Raw genomic sequence first — 23,325 nt, 5'->3', positions numbered from 1 at the left:
ACAAATTTCTAGCGAAACACACCGACGGGGACAGTCAGACAACGTTATTTTGGACTACTCTTGAAGTATTCGGACATTTTATAACGATACAACCAACCTATCAAAGATCCGATACAGCTGTACTGTATTCAACTTGCCCAAACCTCTATCACATTTTTATTACATAAGTTAACCTTGTGACAAAATAATACTAAAAACTATGCAAGCATATGTGTCAATCTCACAATATAATGTTATTTGTATTTTAGTCCACAATCGATGCTTTCAAAAAAGCATTATTCACTGTTCGTAACTGAATCATGGTAAACATCATCTTCAAAAATTCAATTGGCCGTATTGTGGGTGGCCATGTGCTTTCGCAGGTAATCCTGTCTGGGGTATCCCCTTCCACATGTACTGCAAATGTACGGTTTGATACCCTTATGGGCCATAATATGGCGCTTCAAATCACTAGAAAATGCGTAACTTGCATCACACATGTTACACTTAAACGGTTTCTCGCCTGTGTGCATTCGCATGTGCGATTTCAAGCAGGACTTCCGTGCGAAGGTGGCCGAGCATAAACTGCAGCTCAAGGGACGGTAATCCGAGGCGTGCGTTATATGATGATCCTTAAGATTGCCTTTCGTTTTGAACCCTTTCCCGCAAATTTCGCACTTGAAGCGGTCTTCCTCGATCGTATGCGATCTGACGTGCTTTCGGAAAGAATCCTTTATGGCAAATGTTTTCGAGCAGATCGTGCACATGAAGGGCCGTTCCCCCTGATGGCAACGTTCGTGATCCGACAAAGCACACTTGTCTCTGAATATTCTACCACATTGAGAGCATTGGTACTGCTTAGTGCGATAAGGTTTTGACTTGTGGTCTAGTAAAATTCGCTTAGTCTTGTAACGACGATGGCACACATCACAGGCGAATTGGTTATCATTGTCATTCACACTGGTTTGACTTTCAGGGAAATGAACTTCTTCGGCATGTTTTTTCACCATCTCTTCCGTATCGAATTGCTCGTAACATGCACAGCATTTTGGCAGCTGTCCTTTTCGGTTTGATTTGTCTTTACCGTGGTTTTCTATGTGTTCTCTCAGTTGAACATCAGTACTGAAATCTTCCTCGCAGTCTTTACATTTGAAGGGCTTGTCGACGTACATTTCTTTCTGGTGAAGCATCAACGTTCGCAATTTAGTGTAGCGTTTAAAACAAAACATGCACTCGTGGGGTCGAGCTGCAACTTTCTGAGGATCCACAATTCTTGACTCGACATGTGTTTTAGAGTGTTCCTCAGCTTCTTTCACACTATTAAGGTGAATTTTGCATTTGCAGCATCGCTTTGGAAGGGATTTTTCCTTTCCGTATTTGGTGGTCTTCAATTGCAGAGCTTTCAGTCTATCCTGATCGTGGGCTTCCTCAATGCTGCATTTGTTGTGCTCGTCTTCATCTTGACCATCTTCTGTAACAGAATCATCCAGCTCATTTACATTTTCTAAACTTTCATTGCCTTCACTTTTAACATCAGTATCTGTAATATTGACGCTAGATTTATTAGCCTCGTCGAAGACTATCTCTGATTTCAGTCCCGTTACATCAACATCTTCGAGACTTCTGAAAAATAAAATCAAGTAATCTAAGCTAATCACTGTTATTAGCACTGCTTTTTTTTACCGCGATTTGAATGTTTCGCCAGTAAGATAGTGTCGAAACCATGCAGCAGATTCTAAACAACGAACTATTAGCTTATAGGCTGCTTCCAAGCTTACTTTGCAATCAATGCAACATCGGTACGGCAAACCATCATCCCTATAAACCTACCCAAATGAAAATAAACATGAAGAACTAGCGACAAAAGACCGTTTATCCATAACAAACCTCAAGCCTAAGACAGTAGTGCAGCATTTCCGCGAGAGATTTTCCTTCCACAATATAATCAAGAGTCACGAATTCGTCTCGAATATCCGTACAAATACGACATCGTTTCTGTTGGCTTTCTGGCGAAGACATGGCTTTGCTAAAGTTCAGAAACTAATTCTATCACACATTTATTATTGTTTTGTTTATGATCTGCTTTAGTTTATAACCACGGTAGCTTTATGCACTCCAACAAAAAAGTCCTCAAAATAAAGATGAAGTATGTAGAAGAGGGCAAAATAAAACCAAGCACGGGCACTTATTTAGGCATTATTTGGAGCTGAATGAAGTTTTGAGACTACATGTCTAATATGTTATTATTATTCGTGCTAATATTCTGATCAACAATTCTGATAATTTCAACGATCTAAACTTACCGAGAAGCAAAACAATGTTCACTTCAATCTGTGTAGAATCAACTCACTTTGTTACATTAACATTTTTCGTGTAGAAAACTGTTGATTGTCATTTTACTTCAGTATTTGATACAATTTCAAAATATTTACCAACAGTTTTATCAATCAGTGCAATGAATATACGATAGGAGCTTGTTTCTCTCAATCTCAATTTATTTTAATTTTTAAGTATTCGATACTCAACTAATTATCATGTCTCAAGACCAATATTTGTGTCGAATTTGTTCTTTTTCGACCAAACCTGTTTTCTCCCTAAATGAGGTTATCAGTGGGTGTTCTCTAATTGATATGCTGCGACAGTGTGTTAATATAGAGGTAAATAAATCAATAAACAATAGTTAACTTCAACTAAACTTCTTTGGAATATTCAATACTACAGATCGATGAAAATGATGGCCTGCCATATCAATGCTGCACAGACTGTAAGTCGGATCTTATAGTGGCATATAAAATGGTTACCCGATGTTATGAATCTAACACAAAACTACGAGAACAGCTGATGCAAATAAGCTGCGAAGCTGGGTGTGTATCTATATTTCACTTCCTTGAAATTTTGATTGATTTTACTCATATTAGTTGACATTATATTTTATTTTTTAGTAGCTCCGCATTGGAAGTGTTTTTGAAACCGTATATTGGAGAGAATGAAATAAAAACCGAAGTTGCCGATGATGAGATGATTGGTGATGAATGTATTTATGCAGAACCGCTGGTTGATTTTCAACCAAGTACAGATGCAGTAAAGGAAGAGAGTTCGACGAACAACAATGAACATCCACTAGACATTATCCCTGATAAAGAGGATCGTGATGAAGCAAGTACAGAAAAAGTAAAACCGAAACGTAAAAAAGTAAAAATTGAACCCTCTATACCGAAGCGTTGCTGTCGTTGTAAACAAAAACTGAATTCCGTAGAAGAAATGCAACAGCATTCAAAAAACGTGCATCTTAGCATGAAAATTTTCGAACCCGCTAAAATCAATGCAAGGCCCCATGAATGTAACGTATGTTATAAACGATATACTACAAAGAAAGCATTAAGCCTACATAAGCAACAACTTTATATTGAAAACCAATACAAATGTGACCAATGTGTGGAGGAGTTTAGATCTGAAAGTTCTCTAAATGCCCACAAAGAATCGCATGTATTGGATGTGGTACAGCCATACAGCAACCGAAAAGGACAGCAACCTCGGTGTTGTGCTTGTTACGAACAGTTCAATACTGATGAACAACTAAAGCAACATGCTAGGGACGTACATCTACCGGAAAGTACAACTGCTACCGAAGATACCAACAATCTATATAAATGCGATTTATGCCATCGTCGATACAAAAACTTGCGGATTTTACGAGAACACCAGTTGAAACCGTATCGTACGCAGCAATATCAATGCTCCACGTGTGGACGGATATTTCGCGATAAAAATGCAATAGCGGACCACGAACGGTCCCATCAAGATGAACGGGCTTATGTTTGTCCAATATGCGCAAAATCATTCGTTATGAAGGACTCCTACAGAAAACACGTCCGTGCGCACTCGCTTGCCGACGATCGGTTCAAATGCGACATATGCAACAAAGGATTTAAGACGAAAGCCAATCTAAAAGGCCATTACATTACGCACAACCCTCACATACGTCCTTTACAATGCAATTTGTGCCCGGCCACATTCGCTAGGAAAGTTTGTCTGCAAGCACACATCATGTTACATACTGGCGAAAAACCATATAAATGTGACCAGTGCGACGCGGCGTACACATTTTCGACAGACCTTAAGCGTCATATCATGGCTCATCAAGGTCTGAAACCACATGTCTGTACTATTTGTGGTCGAGGTTATCCACGTAAAGACTATTTACGAAAGCACATGGCAAACCATAGTATGCAACAGGGGGGATGAATTAAAACAACAATAAGCGATTTAAGCTCGATTAGGCTAAGGTCAAATAACTTTCTCTGTGAGTCTGTGGCAACTTTTAGAGGGAATCGATTTTAAAGCTACTTATAAAAAACTGGAAAAAAGGTTTTAATTTAAGCAGAAAAAAGTGAAATTTATATTTAACTTCCTATACATAAGTTAGTTTAGGTTTTGTAAACTGAAAAATTGGCATAGCCAAAAATGGATACGATGCAATTTCTAAAAATAAAAATAATTTTTTTTTTCACGAAATTTTGAAGTAGTGCACAACACATTAACCTATGTACAAGCAAAATAGTCGTTTTCAACCAGAAACATCGATCTATTGTGGATGTCGCTCGAGTGTTTGCTGTATTCCGCGCTTCATATTATTAGCAGTATCGTTCTAGGGAATAAGTGATATCCTTTATCCGTGCTTGTGTGTATGCTATGTTAGTATGCCCTTCCTATTAAAGTCTATTGCTCTACTATACCGATACGCATTCCACCTACTAATAACAGAGGAGTGGAGAATTGTACAATCCTCTAAGGAGTGATTTAACTGGTTTATTATCATCATTTTAAGACAAGTTGTGACAAGGACAACACTCATCGGTGTGAGAATCGACGTCGCATGTTCTTTAGAACGAATGATTTTTTAAGCAACATTTTATTCATGTCGCTTTCAATTGCTACGTCGTTTAAGTATACTCTTTTGTAAGTGAAATGAAATCCAGTAAAATGATATTGCTTATAACGTACGTACAAAAAGCTGTTCCTTTCTATTAGCTCATTGATTTCCAGCCTCTTACCGCCATCGTCGTTCTAATCTATTGCTATCACCCGCTGTATCATTTAATTGAGTAAAAAAATTATGTTAAATGTTATGTAGTGGAAATCGATTAAAATCTGACATTTTGCGACCAACTTGATATATTTAAAAATAAATCAGATTGAACAATTATCTCTCAAGAATACAACTTGTAGCATTGGGCTAACCTGTTATCCGGATAGAAAATGTTTAAAATATGTAGGTACATACTGCATTTTTCACATCCAAAAAAGCTATCACTTATCTAGCTTCTCACATGACTGAGATATTATAACAGAACATATTCTTCAACAATACACAGTAATTTTCACTTTCTTTTCTTCGTTTGTAACAAAAACTGCACAACTTTACAATGAATTTAAATCAATAACGAAATTTTTCGGCAGTTTTCTCTCTGCTGGAACTAAATTATATTTTCGCCGGCTAGACTATTTCGCCGATTTCGCCAGGAGGAACAAAGTTGCCAGATGGTTTTAAACAGGGCCACCAGGGGGAATCTATCTGTCAAACATCGTGTAACCGTGACCAGCATATTTGGCAACAAGGCGTCCGGTTGTTTTGGTTTGTGTCGTTTTGATTGAAGTAAAATTTAGTAGAACTGTAACGTTCTTTTTTAACAAAACTCTAGAAATCGCGGAAAACTTTTATTAATACTGCGTTACGTAGTGAAATTTGGTGGCAGCAGCCTGCAGTTAGCTGAAAATCATAAAGTTTCCTCGCCGCACAAGAAATCATTTAAACGTCATGGACCAACAAACTTCATGTACCAGAGTTGATCTGCGTAGCAATACTCAGAGGGAGAGATCAGAGTCTATGTGTATATAGAGTCGCGCGAAGAGAAAATCTCTCGTTTCGGCAACACAGTTTCTATGCCGTTTGTTGCCAAAAACTATACAGTTCTGTTTTTCACCATGCATAAGCGAATATCATTTTTTGAAATTCTTCACAAGGTACACAGTTTTGAAAGATTACACCGGTAATGTTTTGTTAAATTTGAGTGAAATTTGAGTACAGGTTTAATGTTTGATTGAAATGTGTAAGTGAAACTTCGGAAAAACACATATTCTTTATGACGCTCAATTACAACACTTTTCATCCACTCCTAACATTATCACCTTGTTTATTTACATTGCTCGATTGGTACCCTCGTTTGACACTGATTTGGTTCCTTTGGTTTCATCTTTGCGGGACTCTTATTATAAACATAGACTCTGGGAGAGATATGGGAAGAGAGTGTTGTGTAGGGATGGGCGATACTAGCATCGATATCAGCGGTATCGATACTAGGGGTCCCGGTATCGAGTATTTTGGCATCGATACTCACCGCGAGAGATGAGTACCGGTACCGATACTGTGCCAACGATACTTTTAAACGATACCGATACAACCAATGCCTTCTATTGGGGATAGGCGATACCAGTATCAATACCAACGGTATCGATACTTTGACCAAAAGCATCGAGTATTTTGGCATCGATACTTTCTATACCGATACCACGATACTTGGTATCGTTTTGTGCAAAAGTATTCGAGTACTCAGGTATCGATACTTCAGACAGTATCGCCCATCCCTAGTGTTGTGAGCCAAACGAACATGTCAAAATTCGAGCCAAACGAACAAGAAAGGTAACACATTGAAAGGTATTGCAACAAGGTTCAATAAAGAATACATTTATTTTTACACGTTTTTCATGTTTTATTGCTAAAACATGAATTGAGAATGCTCCAAAGTTGCTTCATCATAGTGATTTTTAACTGGTGGTTCACAAACCCTTTGTATGGTCTACAGAATAATGATGAAAGTATATAACATAAACATAACATAAACATAAAATTTAACACCTTCACGGTTTTTGTGATGTACTTTATTATTTCCCAGGACTTCCACCGTTACCATCAGTTATACGAGCAGAATAAAAAAGTTAGTGAACATTGCGCTTTGAGAAGAGATCTGGCACCTCTGATATGTGAAACCTAGTTGCCAAATCAGCGGTTTTTGACGTAGGACTACGTCTTTGTTTTCTATACTAGATTACACTTTGTGAAAATGAAAATGAAACTGGCAAATGTTGCGTCAGATTTCAAACGGTTATTGCAAGCAAACGACTTAATGCATCTTAGTCATTTATATGTCGGTGGATAGATAAAATGTGTAACAATTTTTTGATATAATGTTCAACATTGTTGCTTTACTGCTCAATGATGGAAAAAGGTGAAAAGTTCCAAGGTCAAGCTTTCCCATACATTTCCCTCGTTATTGGCTTGCTTCCCAAGCACAGATAACAATAACATGGACGAAATAAATTCCACTGCCTACATATTTTGACTCAACAAAGTGTTTTGGTTTGTTTGTTTGTCTTTTTCTAAGCTGCGTGTCCACGCCTTAATGGTAAAAATCTACGCTGAACTCGATACAAAAGACTGCGTGTGAAAAATTCAGCTTCAGTTTAGTTTGTTCCCCAATAGCGAGTGCGGTGCAGCTGTTAAAGGTTCGCGACATTGAGAAACGAGAGCTGCATACGAGTCAACTTCCAGGCACCGCGGAGCATGTTACCTTTATTCTGCACACGGAAGCAACAGTTACCATCGTACGCTGCAGGATATTTTGTTGGCACAGCTGCTGGAGGGCACAGCGGAGAGCAAATTTTATACGCGACCAACAAAATAATCGATGCTACCGGTGGTGGTGTGATCATCAGCATTCTGTACCTACATTTCGAGCTAAAGATTATGAAATCGGTTCTTTTCAGAACTATAAGATGATGAAGATAAGAGTTATGAGAATTTTCACAACTACTACTAGTGTGAAATGTTCATCTATTTCTAAATAATCATTTTTACAATAACGACCAGGGCGCACCAGAGATAAACGGTAGTGTTGCCTATGAATAGTTTATCACAACAAGATATAACCCTCATTTCAAGAATTTACACTGCTAAATTGAGTGATTTTCCGGGTTAATTGTTTGTGTTCACTCGAACACCGTTATCAGTTAAAAATTAGCAACGAAAATTAGTTAATCTATTTTCTATTCTGCACACGGAAGCAACAGTTACCATCGTACGCTGCAGGATATTTTGCTGGCACAGCTGCTGGAGGGCACAGCGGAGAGCAAATTATATACGCGGCCAACAAAATAATCGATGCTACCGGTGGTGGTGTGATCATCAGCATTCTGTAGCTACAAGCTGAAGATTATGAAATCGGTTCTTTTCAGAACTATAAGATGATGAAGATAAGAGTTATGAGAATTTTCACAATTACTACTAGTGTGAAATGTTCATCTATTTCTAAATAATCATTTTTACAATAACGACCAGGGCGCACCAGAGATAAACGGTAGTGTTGCCTATGAATAGTTTATCACAAGATATAACCCTCATTTCAAGAATTTACACTGCTAAATTGATTTTCCGGTTTAGTTGTTTGTTTGTGTTCACTCGAACACCGTTATCAGTCAAATATTAGCAACGAAAATTTGTTTTTCTAAGAACCAGAGTGATTTTCGCATCGGGAAAGCAAAAACTTTCTTTTGATGCTTATGAAAATCACTCAGTAGTATTGAAGATGTTTTGGTTTGTTTCTCTTTCTTTCTATAAGCTATGTGGCCACGCCTTAATGGTAAAAATCTACGCTGAACTCGATACAAAAGACTGCGTGTAGAAAATTCAGCTTCAGTTTAGTTTGTTACACATAAGCGAGAGCAGTGCAACTGTTAAAGGTACGCGACATTGAGAAACGAGAGCTGCATACGAGTCAACTTCCAGGCACTGCGGAACATGTTACACCTTTATTTTGCATACGGCAGCAACACTTACCATCGTTCGATGCAGGATATTTTGCTAGCGCAGCTACTGGAGGGCAGCAACAGTTACCATCGTTCGATGCAGGATATTTTGCTGGCACAGCTACTGGAGGGCACAGCGGAGAGCAAATTTTATGCGCGGCCAACAAAATATTCATGGTGCGATTATCAGCGTTCTGGAGCATGAATTTCTAACTGAATATTATGGAATCGATTCTTTTCAGAACTATAGATGCTTGAAGATAAGAGTTATGAGAATTTTCGCAACTACTACTAGTGTAAAATTTTCATGTATTCATGCATCGTTAGGTTTAAAATAACGACTATCAAAAATAAACGGTAGTGTTGAACCTATGAACAGTTTAGCGCAGCATATAATAATATTTAGTTAAGCATATATTATATATTTAGTCCTACGTCATTATTCCATACAACCCCTAGGGATGTATACCTTGTAGTATTTTCATCGCTTATCTCTCCCTCTGAGGATCTTTAGATCTGCGATAACGCACACATATATGAATTTGACAGCAGTAAATCCCCCCTGAGGGCCACGCTATAAACACATACATAAGACATACGTAACACTGGCGTTTTTTTCTGGTACACGTTGCCCCATAGTACTCCGTACCTCGCCCTGTCAAACTGCTCGATAAATAATGAACAAAATGAATATTCTTTTTCTCGGCCTTATCGAGTCCCAAAGAAAATCCCATAAGGAACTGTCAAAAAGTTATTTACAAAATCAATGCAGCATTTTTCGAGTAGGAACGAGACAAATGCAGGGCTGCGCAGGAACACTGCCTTCAAAAACAACTCAAACAGAGGTTTTTTTTACGGAGGTTGGTACTTTCGAGTAGTTCATTTTGTAACAACTTTTTTGGAAGATTTCTTCCTGAGTGTTACGTATGTCTTATGTATGTGCTATAAACGTCAAATCCGATATAACCACACGCTCCCTAAAATGAATTCAAAAATGATTAGAAAACAATTCATTTCCATAAAAAGTGGAACAACACAAAAATTGAGTAACTCTGTTGTTATTCAAAATCGTGTAACCATGATGTATAAAGACATGGTGTAACGATATGTCAAAAGCAGAATCGGCCATGTTGGAGAAAAAAATTGCTAGCCAGAAGGTTTGTTTATAAACAACTAGGGCATAAAAATTATCGCATCTCAAAATATATCATTTGGATGCATTTAAATTATAAATATGGCAATGCTACATACCTTGCTACCAACATTCATTAATTTAAGTAACAATTTCCAACTTTAAACACCTGAATTTGCGGTCTTTAATTGCCTAGTTAGTGAGGATATATCAACAAACACGAAAAAGTTATTCGCTGTTGCATAGTGATGCTTCGTCTCCAACCCTCCAAAGTGAAAAAACGCTTCCTCACCCCGCGCCTAGTTTTTGGTCAAATCGTTACACCATGTTCTACTCATCATGCGTGTAACCATAGTATAAGCAAATACCACATACTTAGACATACGTAACACTGGCGATTTTTTTGGTACTCTTCGACCCACATCACCCGGTACCAACACCAGTATGAACTGCTCGACGAAAATTAACGGAATGAATTTTCTTCTTAGCGGCTCTACTCGAGCCCTCAACGAAATCCCTTACGAAACTGTCAAAAAGTTGTTTACAAAATCAATGCTGCATTCTTCGAGTGGAAACGAGACAAATTCAGGGCTGCGCAGGTACACAACCTCCATAAAGTACTCAAACAGAGGTTTTTTTACAGAGGTTGTTACTTTCGAGTAGTTCATTTTGTACCAACTTTTTTGGAAGATTTCTTTCTGAGTGTTACGTATGTCTTATGTAGAGATCCTCAGAGGGAGAGATAAGCGATGAAAAAAACCGCTGATTTGGCAACTAGGTTTCACATATCAGAGGTGCCAGATCTCTTCTCAAAGCGCAATGTTGACTAACTTTTTAATTCGGCTCGTATAGCTGATGGTGACGGTGGACGTCCTGGGGAATAATAAAGTGCATCACAAAAACCGTGAAGGTGTTAATTTTTATGTTTATGTTATATACTTTCATCATTATTCTGTAGATCATACAAAGGGTTTGTGAACCTCCAGTTAAAAATCACTGTGATGAAGCAATTTTGGAGCATTCTCAATTCATGTTTTAGCAATAGAACATAAAAACGTGTAAAAATAAATATATTTTTTATAGAACCTTATTGCAATACCTTTCAATGTGTTACCTTTCTTGTTCGTTTGGCTCGAATTTTGACATGTTCGTTTGGCTCACAACACTCTCTTCGCATATCTCTACCTCTGAGTATTGCTAGTCTTATGTATGTGCTTCATTTCTAACATTTCAGAAGGGGGCATTTATACCATTGATATACTACATGTTGACTAAACGTGTACCGGTATTATTTAATGTCAAAATCAAATGTCACTGAAGTGAACGTGCATGGGTATTTTTGTTTTTATGTACCACCAAACTAAACCCTTGCTGTGTCTATAGGCAAATTTGCCTATAAATTTTTATTTTTAAATTGGAAATCGTCAAGAGGATTTATATAGTGTTTGCTTAATTCAGTGCGCATCAGTTGAAAACTCGCTTAAAATGAGTGACTATCTCGGATCTGTTGCTCTTCCGAGCATGAAACAGCGCCAGAAAAAGTTGTGCCAAGTGAAGATGAAAGCACGTGCAGATCCAGTTTATAAGGGTATGTGAATGTTTTTATGCAACATGCCTTTTCTCACTGTATCGAAAATTTGCAGATAGCTCCAATTTCGGAGTTCGAATGTTGGAAAAGCTAGGCTGGTCTGAAGGAAAAGGGCTTGGCAAACGAGAGGATGGGATGGCTGCACCAATTCTACCTAAACTTAAGCAAGACGGTGAAGGATTCGGTTATGCGGGAGAGAAAGACAATCACTGGACGCAACATGACCAAGATTTCAATCAGCTGTTGCAGTCATTGAATGGCGTGGAGACTCCTGCAGAGGAACTCGCAAATACAGTAACAATGAAATCCTTGGAAGAAAAATCCAAAATGTCGCGTGCAAGGGTTCACTATAAAAAATTCACTCGGGGTAAAGATTTAAGTCGTGCCAGTGAAAAGGATTTGGCCAATATTTTTGGTAAGAAGTCTTTGGAAGAAGTAAAATCAATTGTACCGGAAAACGAAGAGGACGAGGAAGTACAATCGAATTCAGCGCAGCCTGAGGAAACTAACATTCTTGGACTAACTACAATAAATGCTAGTGTCTCTGTGCGGGATTACTTCAGAAATAAGATGCAATCCAAGAATCTTGACTGTACTCCCATAAAAACGATTACGATGTGCGACGATGAACTGGTCGCTAATAATTCCACAGAAACGATTGATTCCACAAAAAAGAAAAGAAAAAATCGATTGAGTGTTGAAAACGTTCAACAGGATAATGCTTCCACAGAAGCGATTACAATGTGCAACGATGAATTAGTTGCTAGTAAATCCACAAAAAAGAAAACGAAAACCCGATTGAGTGTTGAAAACGTTCAACAGGATAGTACTCCCACAGAAACCATTACGACGTGCGATGATGAATTACTAGCTAGTAACTCCACAAAAAAGAAAAGAAAAAAGCGATTGAGTGTTGACAACGTGCAACAGAAAAATACTTCCACGGAATCGATTACAATGTGCAACGATGAATTAGTTACTAGTAATTCTTCGAAAAAGAAAAGAAAGAAGCGATTGAGTATCGAAAACGTTCAACAGGATAACATTTCTGATGGCACCCAGTTGCAGCTTATGATACCAGAAGTGGATAATAACCTGAGAGAAGAGTTAACTGAGAAAGCATTCGAGGAAAACTCGAATAGATCAGTTTCAGCGAAAAACAAGAAAAAGAAAAAAAGAATTAGTCTTGATAATTCGAATGATGTGGAGCAGGCTGATGTAAACCTCGATGAATCGATGCACGAAGAATTGAATATAGTAACACCGAAAGGAAATGTTAGTATAGACAAGTCTACTATAATTAATTGTACAAAAAAGAGAGAAAAGAAAAGGCAATTAGATGTTGGAAATGAAAGTTCTGCCGAAGAGGTTACTTCTAGCGGCGATTTGGGAGAAACTGAGGAGAATGTTGAAGGTTGTGAAGTTCCGAAACAAAAATCAAAGAAAAAAGATAGGAAACAAGAGAGTCATATAGAAGAAACTGACAGACTGGAAACACTAGTGAAAACAAAACGGAAGAAAAGCAAAAAAGCTAAAAACGAACCACCGGTGGATACAGTTGTAGATAACGAAAACGAAAATAAGCTAGATTCAATAGGTGCAGAAAAAATTAAACAACAGGAAGCCGAAACGCGTAGCAATCTTGGTACTACCGAGACAAAAGTTGACAACATCGACACTGGAGATCATCAGGATGACGACATAACGTGTCGCGTCAAAGTTAATATTCTGAAGCAATTGGATGAGTTCGCATTTCCCGGATCTAACTTTGCCGATATTGTTGGATATGGGCTGACGCAGGATGTCAAGCTAGTCAAACGCAACAGTGTTCGAAACCATTCACTGGAAAAGCACCAATTCATACGCCAGAAACAAACTTCTCTCCAGCGGAAACGACAAATGCTAAAAAAGATTAGCGCTTTCAAGGCAATATAGTAGTGGTTTATGTTAGTTGAAATATATGCCGCTATTAAACTTGCATGTACTATGCTGTTGCATGTTCATGTTACTGGTGTATTTTATCGAAATTCAATAGTCTTTCTCTAAATTATATTTTATTAAGAAGATAAGGTACATAACAGTAGATTGTGCTTATTTTTCCATTGCATTAAACTCATCTGCAGCCTGGCAGAGAAGCGGGACCAACTGTTTTTTGTACAAATCGTGCTGCTCTCCGTGCGTTACACGTATAATTTTCTCACTTTCATTAATATTCTTCAAAGCTTGTTCTACTTGTTTCACGAAAAGTTGAATTTTACCAATTTTCAATAATAGCAGCCCGTACAGTGGATGGAACGGTCCGTTGTATTTTTTGAATCCTTTTACCAAGCGAAGTCCATAGTTGATAGCTTCGCTCCATTTCTTCATCTTGATAGCACTTTCGAAAGCATGGTCCAGAGTTTTGAGGTGCCAAACATTGTAATAGTGCAGGATGTTTTCCTGTTTTTTCAAGCAAAGCTGGCAAACATCTAAATCTGGAACGAAAAAAAAATAGGCTGATAGTAAGTATCCTTAATCGGAACTGCTAGAACTACGCGGCAGTTCTAGCGATTGAGAACAATAGTTCATATTATCACCCTTACATGCTATGTCTTTCATATCCGCCAGTTGAGACATGGTCAGACTGGAAATTTCACGAAATTTTTCTCGCACAGAATGTTTGATGGAAACCTCACAACGTGGACATTTTTCAACAAGTTTATTGCAGCCTTCCATCGTGATTGGCTCGTCACAGTTCCGGTTCGGACAAGCACCGGCGTTCATTAAACTCAGTTCTTGCTCATCGCCACATCGTTGGCAGTTGCACTCGAAATAGTACTGTGAACAAAGACGACCCCGTCGAACGTCCGTTGGGTCCATAAGATCGATGTAAGAAATAAAGACTTTTGATATGTCCATCTCACCACCCGTATTATTATCATAATCTTCCAGCAACCGAACGTGAATTGTTGTTCCGTCAAAGCTGGCTACCGCGTTCGGCCGACAGCTGTGGTCCATTACCGACGCACCCAGGTAAATTCCAGTTCCGATACTATTCATTTCGTCATCCAGTATGTTGAAGCTGTTGATGCAAATCTGGAAACGATTAAATGCTTGAGTTTGACAATTTTTAACATGTTACAACTTCTACCAAACTTCATATAAACCGAAAATCTATATTCTAGAATTAAAACGGCGGCTTTAGACATAGTCGACATGACATGATAAAATTTTGAAAATTATTTTAAAAGTAGCCTAGTTAATTCAACTAACCGTAATCCTACATGAAAAGTGCGATCATTTCTTGAACACTAAAATCAAGTTTTTTGTTTAAATTTGAACACGTTTAAGTTCAGTTAATATACCTTTCCAAATATCTGCAACAGTTCGACATTACTTGGCATGATGGTTTCATCAACAAGTGACCGAAGCACTACATGCAGCGATCGAAAATGCTCCATTCGTTTCTCGTCCTCCTTTATATCGTTTTCATCTTTAAAAGAGAAAAAATGAAAAAAAAAATGTATTATACGACTAACTGCCGTTATAGCGTTAGAGAAGTTAAGAATCGGGTTCAAACATGACTGTATTACAATTGGTTGTATTTTATTATTCCTAGATTAATAAAAATCAGATAAACATCAACCTCAAATAGAAGAAAAACTTTGCTTAGCTCAAACACACATTTGTCATTACGTTTTTTTTTCATATAAAATTTGTAATAGAAAAAAATCAATTCAACATTCGCATTCGTTATTCCAAGATGATTAGGAAAATCAAGAAACAAAAAATTCAACAAAATCATTAGTTAACCGGCTATTATATTCTTACATCCAAATATTTTTTGCCATTTTCGTTCTACCTCCGCGCAGCTTGAGTCACAGTGGCACGCGGAAGAGCTCTTCCAACAACACGCAAAACATAGATCGCGAAGGTGTGTAGTAGACAGTATTGTCTGTCCGGCGCATTTTACGCTCGCGTTAAAAATACAAAAATAGCACTCGCATACGCAGACGTTCGCTATGTTATTCAGCAGAAACGCAGAATAAGGTTCTTACGCCGTCAAATATGACAAATGGGTTCGGGGAAATGAACAGACCAACTAAAGATTAATACCGATGAGAAAACATACAAATATAGGTAAGCTTTTTCGGAGGCACGGCTCGAAACAAGAAGTGCAGAATTACATACGCGTCATGAGGTCTCCAAAGCGGCGATAGTACTTCGTAGTGTAGTAGCCTTTTTGAAAATCTCCTCCTTTATGTAATTTGCGGATGATACGAGACATCAACAGGGCGGCATCCGGAACCGATCGTGGAGCTATTTTCTTCAACTTGGAGCATTCGTCTTGATGTTCTAGCCATGCCTCTTTCTGGCATAAGCGGTTACAGTATCGAGTGTACAGGCAGTTTGAACATTTAAGAACTTTTTCGCTGCAGGTCGAATAATAAATGTTAAAATGAACAACAATATGCATTTCAACTTACTGCTTGAAGCATGCATCGCATCTTTCATCTCTATATCGAGACTGAAGAACAGAAACAAACGGTTGTTCCGTGTGAATCAAGCTACCTCGTTTATAAAACAGTTTTCTCATTGCACTTTACGTATGTTACGAAATAAACCGGTGTTATTTCAGCTGCCGAACAGCTCGACTTCGGGCGACGAAATGCAAGCTAAACTAAACACAGGTGCTAATAGCACCTATCTCACACTAGCAGCAGAAAATCTTTCGCCTCGTTAGAGTTGAAATGAATATACTAGATTTAACTACTCGATTTATTTTAGAAATGTCACTAGGACATTCACACAATGTGAAGGCTTCACAGTGAAGCTATTTTGATTCAGTAGTTCCAAGAGATTATTGAACTTCGTGATTGAACATAAAACGTTAGGGCCAAGAGTAAACGAGATAGGGTTGCAGCGAAATATAAACACATAGAATTTACTGCTGAACGAGTAGACAGCAGATATTTCTGTTCGTCGGCTCTAAAAATAGCACCTTATAACAAACGGGAATGTTTTTTTTTTTTTTTTTTTGTTATGCTCGAAGCTAGCTGAAGTATGTTTCTGCTGTCAGGCTGAAGGCTAAGGCCGATTTCGACCCATCTCGCCCGTGTGTTGTTCGAGTGATGTTGTCTTATCTTTTGTGTTTCTTTGCTGTTTTTTGTTGGTGTTGTATGCTAAGTTGTCTTAAAAAAATATTTCTGCTTTTTTTAGAAAGTTTGTGATTTGTTTCAGTTCCTCTATTTTATTTTAACAAACGGGAATGTTTCGTAAAATTTAAATGCAGCATTATCCTCGAGGTAGACAACACTGAAAACCAAAACAGTGGTGGACTGACATTCTAGTTAACCACACGCTCGTCGAAAACTGCCTCAAAATTAGTAAGAATCAATTTACACGGAAAACTAAATCTACCCAACTGGAAGGTACAAACTACCTGAAATACTGTAAACCTCAACCAGCTTTTTACGAGCCATAATAGCGGACGCTATAATGAAAAATTCATATAATGTTACCTACCCTTTTGACAACTCTGCTTACGTCAGTTTGACTTTTCATGTGTTTCGCAAGAAAAACAAATAATCTGGCAACATTAATGTTGCCAAAACTGCAGAAATCACGAATCTGAAATGTACAGATTTTCTCGGTTTTTGGTACAGATTCTGTAAAAAAAAGAAAGAGTACAGACACATACTTAGACATACGTAACACTGGCGATTTTTTTTGATACTCTTTGCCCCACATCACCCGGTACCAACACGAGTATGAACTGCTCGACGAAAATGAACGGAATGAATTTTCTTCTTAGCGGCTCTACTCGAGCCCTCAACAAAATCCCTCACGAAACTGTCAAAAAGTTGTTTACAAAATCAATGCTGCATTTTTCGAGTGGGAACGAGACAAATGCAGGGATGCGCAGGTACACAACCTCCATAAACTACTCAAACAGAGTTTTTTTTTATACAGAGGTTGGTACTTTTGAGTAGTTTATTTTGTACCAACTTTTTTGGAAGATTTCTTCCTGAGTGTTACGTATGTCTTATGTATGTGGTACAGATAAGTACAGGTTTTTAAATGGTTAGAAATATTAGACAAAACTTTCTGACCGACTCTGCAACAATACAACGAATACGATCTTGCAATGCACGCACTTAGAATTTACTGCCAAATCTCGGAAAATCGCTGCCGAGGGTGGTATCACTCGGTTAAAAAACGGCAGCTGTTATATCTTATATATAAAATAAAGTTACATATATGTGCGACCGCCCATAACTTTACAACGGAGCGTCTGATTTGAGCTGGCTTTGTTTTGTTGTGTCCGTCTTCATCCAAATTCACGAAAATAGAATTTCCGTACAACGAAGAAATGAGATCGCAAAAGGCGCAATGAACAACAATAATATGACAGCAATTTAAAATAGGTGACTCTCAACAGTTATTTTGAAATCATCCTTTCAAAGCTACCACCGAAAATTAAATACAAATAGAAGCACGCTCGACTGGTGGCTACCGTCACGATGATCGGTTCAACTATCTAAACATATAAAATGCAGATCTGTCTGTCTGATCCATATAGGCTTGAAAACTGCCGAACCGATCGGCATGAAATTTTGTATATAGGGATTTTAGGGGTCGAGAAAGGTGACTAAGATAGTTTGAAACCCCTCTTGAAGGGAGGGGTCCCATACAAATAGAACACAAATTTCTGCACATTTCGAAAACTAACCAATTAAATGAAACCAAATTCGGCATGTAGATGTCTTTGAGGGTAACAAATATGTCCATATTGGTCCGACACCCCTCCCTCTTCTGGAAGAGAGGGGTTCCATACAAATGAAACACAAATTTCTGCACATCTCAAGAACAAACCAAGTAAATTGAACCAAATTTGGCAGGTGAATATTTTTAGGGATAACAAATATGCTCATAATGGTTTAACACCCCTCCCTATTCTATAAGAAAGGGGTCCCATTCAAATGAAACACAAATTTCACACAGCTCGAGAACTAATCAAGCAAATACAACCAAATTTGGTTTGTGAATGTTTTTAGATGTAATAAATATGTCCATAATGATTCGACACCTCTCCCTCTTCTGGAAGGAAGGGGTTCCATACATATTGAACACAAATTTCTGCACATCTCGAGAACTAACCAAGTGAATGGAAACAAATTTGGCAGATGAATATTTTCAGGGGTAACAAATATGTCCATAATAGGTTGACACTCCTCCGTCTTCTGGAAGGGTGGGGTTTACTACAAATGAAACTCTAATCGAGTAAATGGAACCAAATTTAGCATGTGGAGGTTTTTGGGGGCAAACAATATTTTAATGGTGGTTCATTATGGTGGTTCACTGCAAAAACATGGTATGTAGCATCGATTCTACCACCAAACAATGTTCACACGGTAACCATGGGTTCGTTTTTGTGGCGTGGACTACCGGCGCGTGTTCCAATGGAACAAACCGCACGCGACAGATTTGCTGGCGGATTGAAACTACAACTGCCCGCTTTAAAATGCAAAGCACTTTTTGTGAATCGCCACATGCAAGCAGCTGACTATCTCCCGTTCTACCAATCCCTATTAAATCAAGATATTCCTCCCCCCGCAGATATCCCCTGCCTAAAACTCTTATCTCAGCAAATTCCTCTTCTCCCACAATTCATTTGAGAGCACCCGTCCAGTGACCAGATACATCGTCTTCTGATTGAAAGAACGGCAACACCTCGAGTTGAAAGAAAATATCCCAGGCATAACTGGAAACGAATATGGACGAACATCTCGTCGAAACAACTGTCATCAAATCTTCGGAGTAACCTGTATCTGTTGATAAACGAAAAGACCGAACACCGCAGACTATTCAACTTAATCCAACGAGCAGACGGGGAAAACTGTTTATTTTGCAACGCAGCGACAGAGACTCTTCAGCACAAATTTTCAGAGTGCCCGCGCACGACGCAGGCATGGGCCTTCGTACAACATAAAATGGCAAGGATCCTTGGTGGATGGCGTATACTTTCGTTCGAAGAATTGCTACGTCCTGTTCTAATGAATGTACAACCAACTCAACGGAATCAAGTTTTGAAAATCTTTACACACTATATAACCTACATCACAGAAAATAATTATAATATAATAGATATTAATGCACTTGCTTTCTATTCGAGATGTCAATCTAACTTGTAAATAGTTTTTTTAATATACACTAATAAACATAGTTTTACAAAAAAAAATTATAATAATAATAATAAAATAAATCACTTTTTTTTTTACTCTTCATTTAAAAATCGAAGGAAAACGACAAACATTTTTTAAAAATCACGTTTTGTTCAGAAAACGCGGCTTTTTCAAATGATATATAAAAACTGGTATAGCTTTAGGACCCAATTGGATTGATTAGCTATATCAGTTTTTGCCTTTCTCCTAGAAAGGTATAGCAATCACTTGCAAAACCGAAAGTATAAAAGTGCTCCAAAGGGCCGAATGGCATATATCACTCGACTCAGCTCGACGAGCTGAGCATTTTCTGTATGTATGTGTGTGTGTATGTGTGTGTATATGCAGATTTTTATTCTCACTCACTTTTCTCAGAGATGGCTGGAGCGATTTTCATGAAATTAATTGCAAATGAAAGGTCTAGTTGCCCCATAAGACCCTATTAAATTTCATTGTAATCGGATTCTTAGTTTAGAGGTTATGTATCAAAATGTGAAAATCATAAAACATCATTATCTCACAAACCACACAACCGATTTGAACAAAATTGGTTTCAAATGAACGGGCTTCCCAAAAAACCCTTAACTTTTGAATTTTATGAAGATTGAACTTGTGGTTCAAAAGTTATGAAAAGAAACGTGTTCGGAAGACTGTTTAATCTCACTCATGTTTCTCAGAGATGGCTGGACCGATTTTCATAAAATTAGTGTCAAATGGAAGGTCCAGTTGCCCCATAAGACCTTATTGATTTGTTTGCAATCAGGCTATAACTTTTCCTGTTATGTTCAAAAATGTGAAATCCAGCTATGAAAAGGAACAAATTTCGAAGACTACTTGGACTCACTCACTTTTCTCAGAGATGGCTGGCCCGATTTCCACAAAATTAGTGTCAAATAAAAAGTCTAGCTGCCTCATAACACCCTATTGAATTTTACTGCAATCGGACTGTAACTTCGTCTGTGATGTACCGAAGTGTGAAAATCACGAAACTTCATCATCTCAGAAACTACAAAATCGATTTGATCAATATTATTATCAGATGAGCGGGCCATTTAAGGGTTAACTGATGAATTATGATTGAACACGTGGTTTCAAATTTTGGCTGCCCTATTCGTTCCCATTTCATTTGATTTTAATCGAACTTAAGCAACCATTATGTATTAAATTGTTAATAAAACAACGAAAGTCTATTATCTCAAAGATTACATGACTTATTTGAACATAACTAGTGTCATACGAACGAGTCATCTCTCAAACTTACAAATAACAAACTTCATAACAATTTGATATGTGGCTCAAAAGTTATGGAAAGAAAAGAAATTCAAAAACTATTCAAAACTATACCTGCTTTGATCGATATATGTGGCCTCAACATAATTTGAATGTGGTATCGTACTATTTGAACGTTCCACGTTCATTGATTCCTTGCGATGTGTTTAAAATCTGCAAATGCACGACGAATCGGCCATAAGATATGATCAAAGTCAAATAACAAATCGTTTGAAATGATTGGTTTTATCGAAATGACAACATTTTCGACTTTTGGCTTCTGTACATCGCCTTAATATAATGGTCCCCGTGGTTCTGTTGTTAGCGATGTCGATCGGCTAGCTCTCCCACACGGTTGTGATATCGGGTTCGATTCCCGATCGATTCGAGGATCTTTTCGAGCTAGAAATTTTCTCGACTCAGCACTGGGGCACGGTGTATTGTTGTACTTATCCTACACATGCAAAATGTGCCGAAAACAATATCGATAACGAATTCTCTCAACTAATCTAGTTGATCTGAGCGGGGGCCTAGTGTGGTTGGTAACGTCTCCGCCAACCACGCTCGACGCCTGGGTTCGAATCCCACCGCCGACATAGGTGTCGATGGTTGTGAGGTGGCGTGATCCACTCACAACCAACCCAACTGGTCTAGATTCAATCCTAGCCGACACCGGGAGATTTTCTGAGGCGAAAAATCTCTGGGATCACGCCTTCCATCGCATGAGGAAGTAAAGCCGTTGGCGCCGGTCCGTAAATAAACGGGTCGTGAGTTAGGGACCTGGGTGTGGAGTCGCCTCCCTGGGCGTCGGTAATTGGCCACAACAGTGGCGGAAATAGACCGACGGAAAATAAGCGAGAATAAAAAAAAAAATAATCTAGTTGATCGAGACCGCTATTAGCCCCAAGGCTAAGCGTGCGATATTGTGTTACATCGCCTTAATTCTGAATATACTCATATTGGGTGGTATTCGGTCATTTTCAGCAGATTTTCTAGCATCAATCTGACACTAGAAATACCCATATTGGGAGGTATTTAGTTATTTTAATTGTTTTACAGAAACTAAAAGTGGTCGTCTTCAAATTCAAAATGGTGTCCAAGGTCAATGTTTGGTTTCTATGCATCATCTCGATTACGGAAATATCCATATTGAGCATTATTCGGTCATTTTCGACTGTTTCCTAGAAGTTGCAATTTAGCAATTTAAAATGGTGCCTGAGGTCAATTGTTAGCTAAATGCATCATTCTGGTTCCAGAGATACTCATATTGGATAGTATTTGGTTATTTTAGGCTGTTTTTCTCAAACCGGTAGTCGCCATCTTGGATTTTAAAATGGTATTTAAGATAATTTCTGGCATCTGAGCGTCATTCTAGTTGAAGAAAAACCCATTTTGGGTGTTATTCGATCATTTCCGGCTGTTTCCCAGAAACCGGAAGTCGCCAACCTAGAATCCAAAGTGGGGTCTGTGGTCGATTTCAGCTGCTGTGTATCATTCTATTCAGAGATACTCATGTTAGACGGAAATCAGCCAATTTTCATCTTCTTTCATCTTCCTGGTTCCAGAGATACTCATATTTAATGGGAATCGTCCATTTCAGACCGTTTTCCAGAAACCGGAAGTTGCCATCTTACAATTCAAAATGTTGTCTGAAGTCGATTTGTGGCTCCAGTGCATCATTACGGTTCCGGAAATACCCATATTGGGTGGTATTTGCTCGTTTGCCGCTGTTTTTCCGAAACCGGAAGTCGCCATTTTGGATTTCATAATGACATTTGACGACAATTCCGATCGATGTTAGCTCCTGAGTATCATTCTAGATCCGGATATTATTATATTGGGTGGAAATCGGCCATTTTGGTTGTTTTCCAGAAACCGGAAGTTGCCATCTTACAATCCAAAATGTTGCCTGAGGTCTATTATGGAACAAATTTGTTACCACTAAAAACATTCACCTGCCAAATATGGTTCCATTTAGTTGTTTAGCTCTCGAGATGTGCAGAAATTTGTGTTTCATTTGTATGGGACCCTCCCTTCCAGAAGAATGAGGGGTTTCAAACTATCATATGAATCTTTATCGGTACCAAAAACCCTACATACAAACTTTCACGTCGATCGGTTTGGTAGTTTTCGAGGATATATGGATCAGACAGACAGACAGACAGACAGACAGACCGTACTGCATTTTTATATGTATAGATTACAACATCAATATTTTAGAACCTTAAGAGTGAATATACATTTATTGGATTGAAGCGTTCATGTAAATTTATTGAAACAAATAAAAGTTT

At 38.2% G+C, this 23,325-nt stretch overlaps 5 protein-coding genes across 8 annotated transcripts in view; 2 read left to right on the top strand and 3 right to left on the bottom strand.

The window, feature by feature from the left end:
• LOC129731206 (protein Atossa) overlaps positions 1 to 5,244 on the bottom strand; it is a 114,133-nt gene extending 108,889 nt beyond the window's left edge. The window contains exon 1 of the mRNA XM_055691029.1: positions 5,221 to 5,244. The gene's annotated coding sequence lies outside the window, so the exon portion shown is untranslated. The remainder of the gene's footprint in view (positions 1 to 5,220) is intronic.
• LOC129731212 (zinc finger protein 501-like) lies at positions 128 to 5,476 on the bottom strand. 3 transcript variants are annotated; one of them, XM_055691037.1, is made up of 4 exons: positions 5,264 to 5,476; positions 1,867 to 2,025; positions 1,663 to 1,805; positions 128 to 1,602 (listed from the first exon to the last, which is right to left on the bottom strand). In XM_055691037.1, the coding sequence occupies exons 2-4, from the start codon at positions 1,996 to 1,998 to the stop codon at positions 324 to 326; spliced, it is 1,554 nt and encodes a 517-aa protein (XP_055547012.1). In that variant the 5' UTR covers positions 1,999 to 2,025; positions 5,264 to 5,476; the 3' UTR covers positions 128 to 323. The 3 variants fall into 3 exon arrangements, with proteins under 3 accessions (XP_055547012.1, XP_055547010.1, XP_055547013.1); XM_055691035.1 differs by lacking the exon at positions 5,264 to 5,476 and having other exon boundaries at positions 1,867 to 2,089; XM_055691038.1 differs by lacking the exon at positions 5,264 to 5,476 and having other exon boundaries at positions 128 to 1,599; positions 1,867 to 2,089.
• Positions 2,379 to 5,085, top strand: LOC129731211 (zinc finger protein 431-like). Of its 2 annotated transcripts, none has more exons than XM_055691034.1 (3): positions 2,379 to 2,636; positions 2,701 to 2,843; positions 2,925 to 5,085. In XM_055691034.1, the coding sequence occupies exons 1-3, from the start codon at positions 2,514 to 2,516 to the stop codon at positions 4,222 to 4,224; spliced, it is 1,566 nt and encodes a 521-aa protein (XP_055547009.1). In that variant the 5' UTR covers positions 2,379 to 2,513; the 3' UTR covers positions 4,225 to 5,085. The 2 variants fall into 2 exon arrangements, with proteins under 2 accessions (XP_055547009.1, XP_055547008.1); XM_055691033.1 differs by having other exon boundaries at positions 2,922 to 5,084.
• A 5,765-nt stretch (positions 5,477 to 11,241) lies between the features above and the next one.
• Positions 11,242 to 13,582, top strand: LOC129731207 (G patch domain-containing protein 4-like). The gene is made up of 2 exons (XM_055691030.1): positions 11,242 to 11,561; positions 11,617 to 13,582. The coding sequence occupies exons 1-2, from the start codon at positions 11,459 to 11,461 to the stop codon at positions 13,494 to 13,496; spliced, it is 1,983 nt and encodes a 660-aa protein (XP_055547005.1). The 5' UTR covers positions 11,242 to 11,458; the 3' UTR covers positions 13,497 to 13,582.
• A 14-nt stretch (positions 13,583 to 13,596) lies between these two features.
• LOC129731214 (histone-lysine N-methyltransferase SMYD3) lies at positions 13,597 to 16,866 on the bottom strand. Its single transcript, XM_055691042.1, has 5 exons — positions 16,028 to 16,866; positions 15,732 to 15,973; positions 14,906 to 15,033; positions 14,144 to 14,636; positions 13,597 to 14,035 (listed from the first exon to the last, which is right to left on the bottom strand). Exons 1-5 carry the CDS (start codon positions 16,135 to 16,137, stop codon positions 13,653 to 13,655), a joined length of 1,356 nt encoding a protein of 451 aa, XP_055547017.1. The 5' UTR covers positions 16,138 to 16,866; the 3' UTR covers positions 13,597 to 13,652.
• Positions 16,867 to 23,325: the final 6,459 nt, after the last annotated feature.

Source organism: Wyeomyia smithii, chromosome 3 (assembly GCF_029784165.1).
Source record: "Wyeomyia smithii strain HCP4-BCI-WySm-NY-G18 chromosome 3, ASM2978416v1, whole genome shotgun sequence".
In the NCBI taxonomy this organism is placed as follows: Eukaryota; Metazoa; Arthropoda; class Insecta; order Diptera; family Culicidae; genus Wyeomyia; species Wyeomyia smithii.
The sequence above is the reverse complement of the archived record's forward strand: the minus strand, read 5'-3'. Positions and strand labels throughout refer to the sequence as shown.

Bases quoted from the DNA above. Each gene is read 5' to 3' on its own strand.
- LOC129731214 (XM_055691042.1), bottom strand. From the start codon at position 16,137: ATGAGAAAACTGTTTTATAAACGAGGTAGCTTGATTCACACGGAACAA. The intron at 15,974-16,027 runs GTAAGTTGAAAT...TTCGACCTGCAG, and splicing joins TGCGATGCATGCTTCAAGCA to CGAAAAAGTTCTTAAATGTT. The intron at 14,637-14,905 runs GTATATTAACTG...AATCGTTTCCAG, and splicing joins TGTTGCAGATATTTGGAAAG to ATTTGCATCAACAGCTTCAA.
- LOC129731211 (XM_055691033.1), top strand. From the start codon at position 2,514: ATGTCTCAAGACCAATATTTGTGTCGAATTTGTTCTTTTTCGACCAAA. The intron at 2,637-2,700 runs GTAAATAAATCA...TCAATACTACAG, and splicing joins GACAGTGTGTTAATATAGAG to ATCGATGAAAATGATGGCCT. The intron at 2,844-2,921 runs GTGTGTATCTAT...TTTATTTTTTAG, and splicing joins CAAATAAGCTGCGAAGCTGG to TAGCTCCGCATTGGAAGTGT.
- LOC129731207 (XM_055691030.1), top strand. From the start codon at position 11,459: ATGAGTGACTATCTCGGATCTGTTGCTCTTCCGAGCATGAAACAGCGC. The intron at 11,562-11,616 runs GTATGTGAATGT...GAAAATTTGCAG, and splicing joins TGCAGATCCAGTTTATAAGG to ATAGCTCCAATTTCGGAGTT.
- LOC129731212 (XM_055691037.1), bottom strand. From the start codon at position 1,998: ATGTCTTCGCCAGAAAGCCAACAGAAACGATGTCGTATTTGTACGGAT. The intron at 1,806-1,866 runs GTTTGTTATGGA...TCATTTGGGTAG, and splicing joins ACTACTGTCTTAGGCTTGAG to GTTTATAGGGATGATGGTTT. The intron at 1,603-1,662 runs GTAAAAAAAAGC...TTTATTTTTCAG, and splicing joins GGCGAAACATTCAAATCGCG to AAGTCTCGAAGATGTTGATG.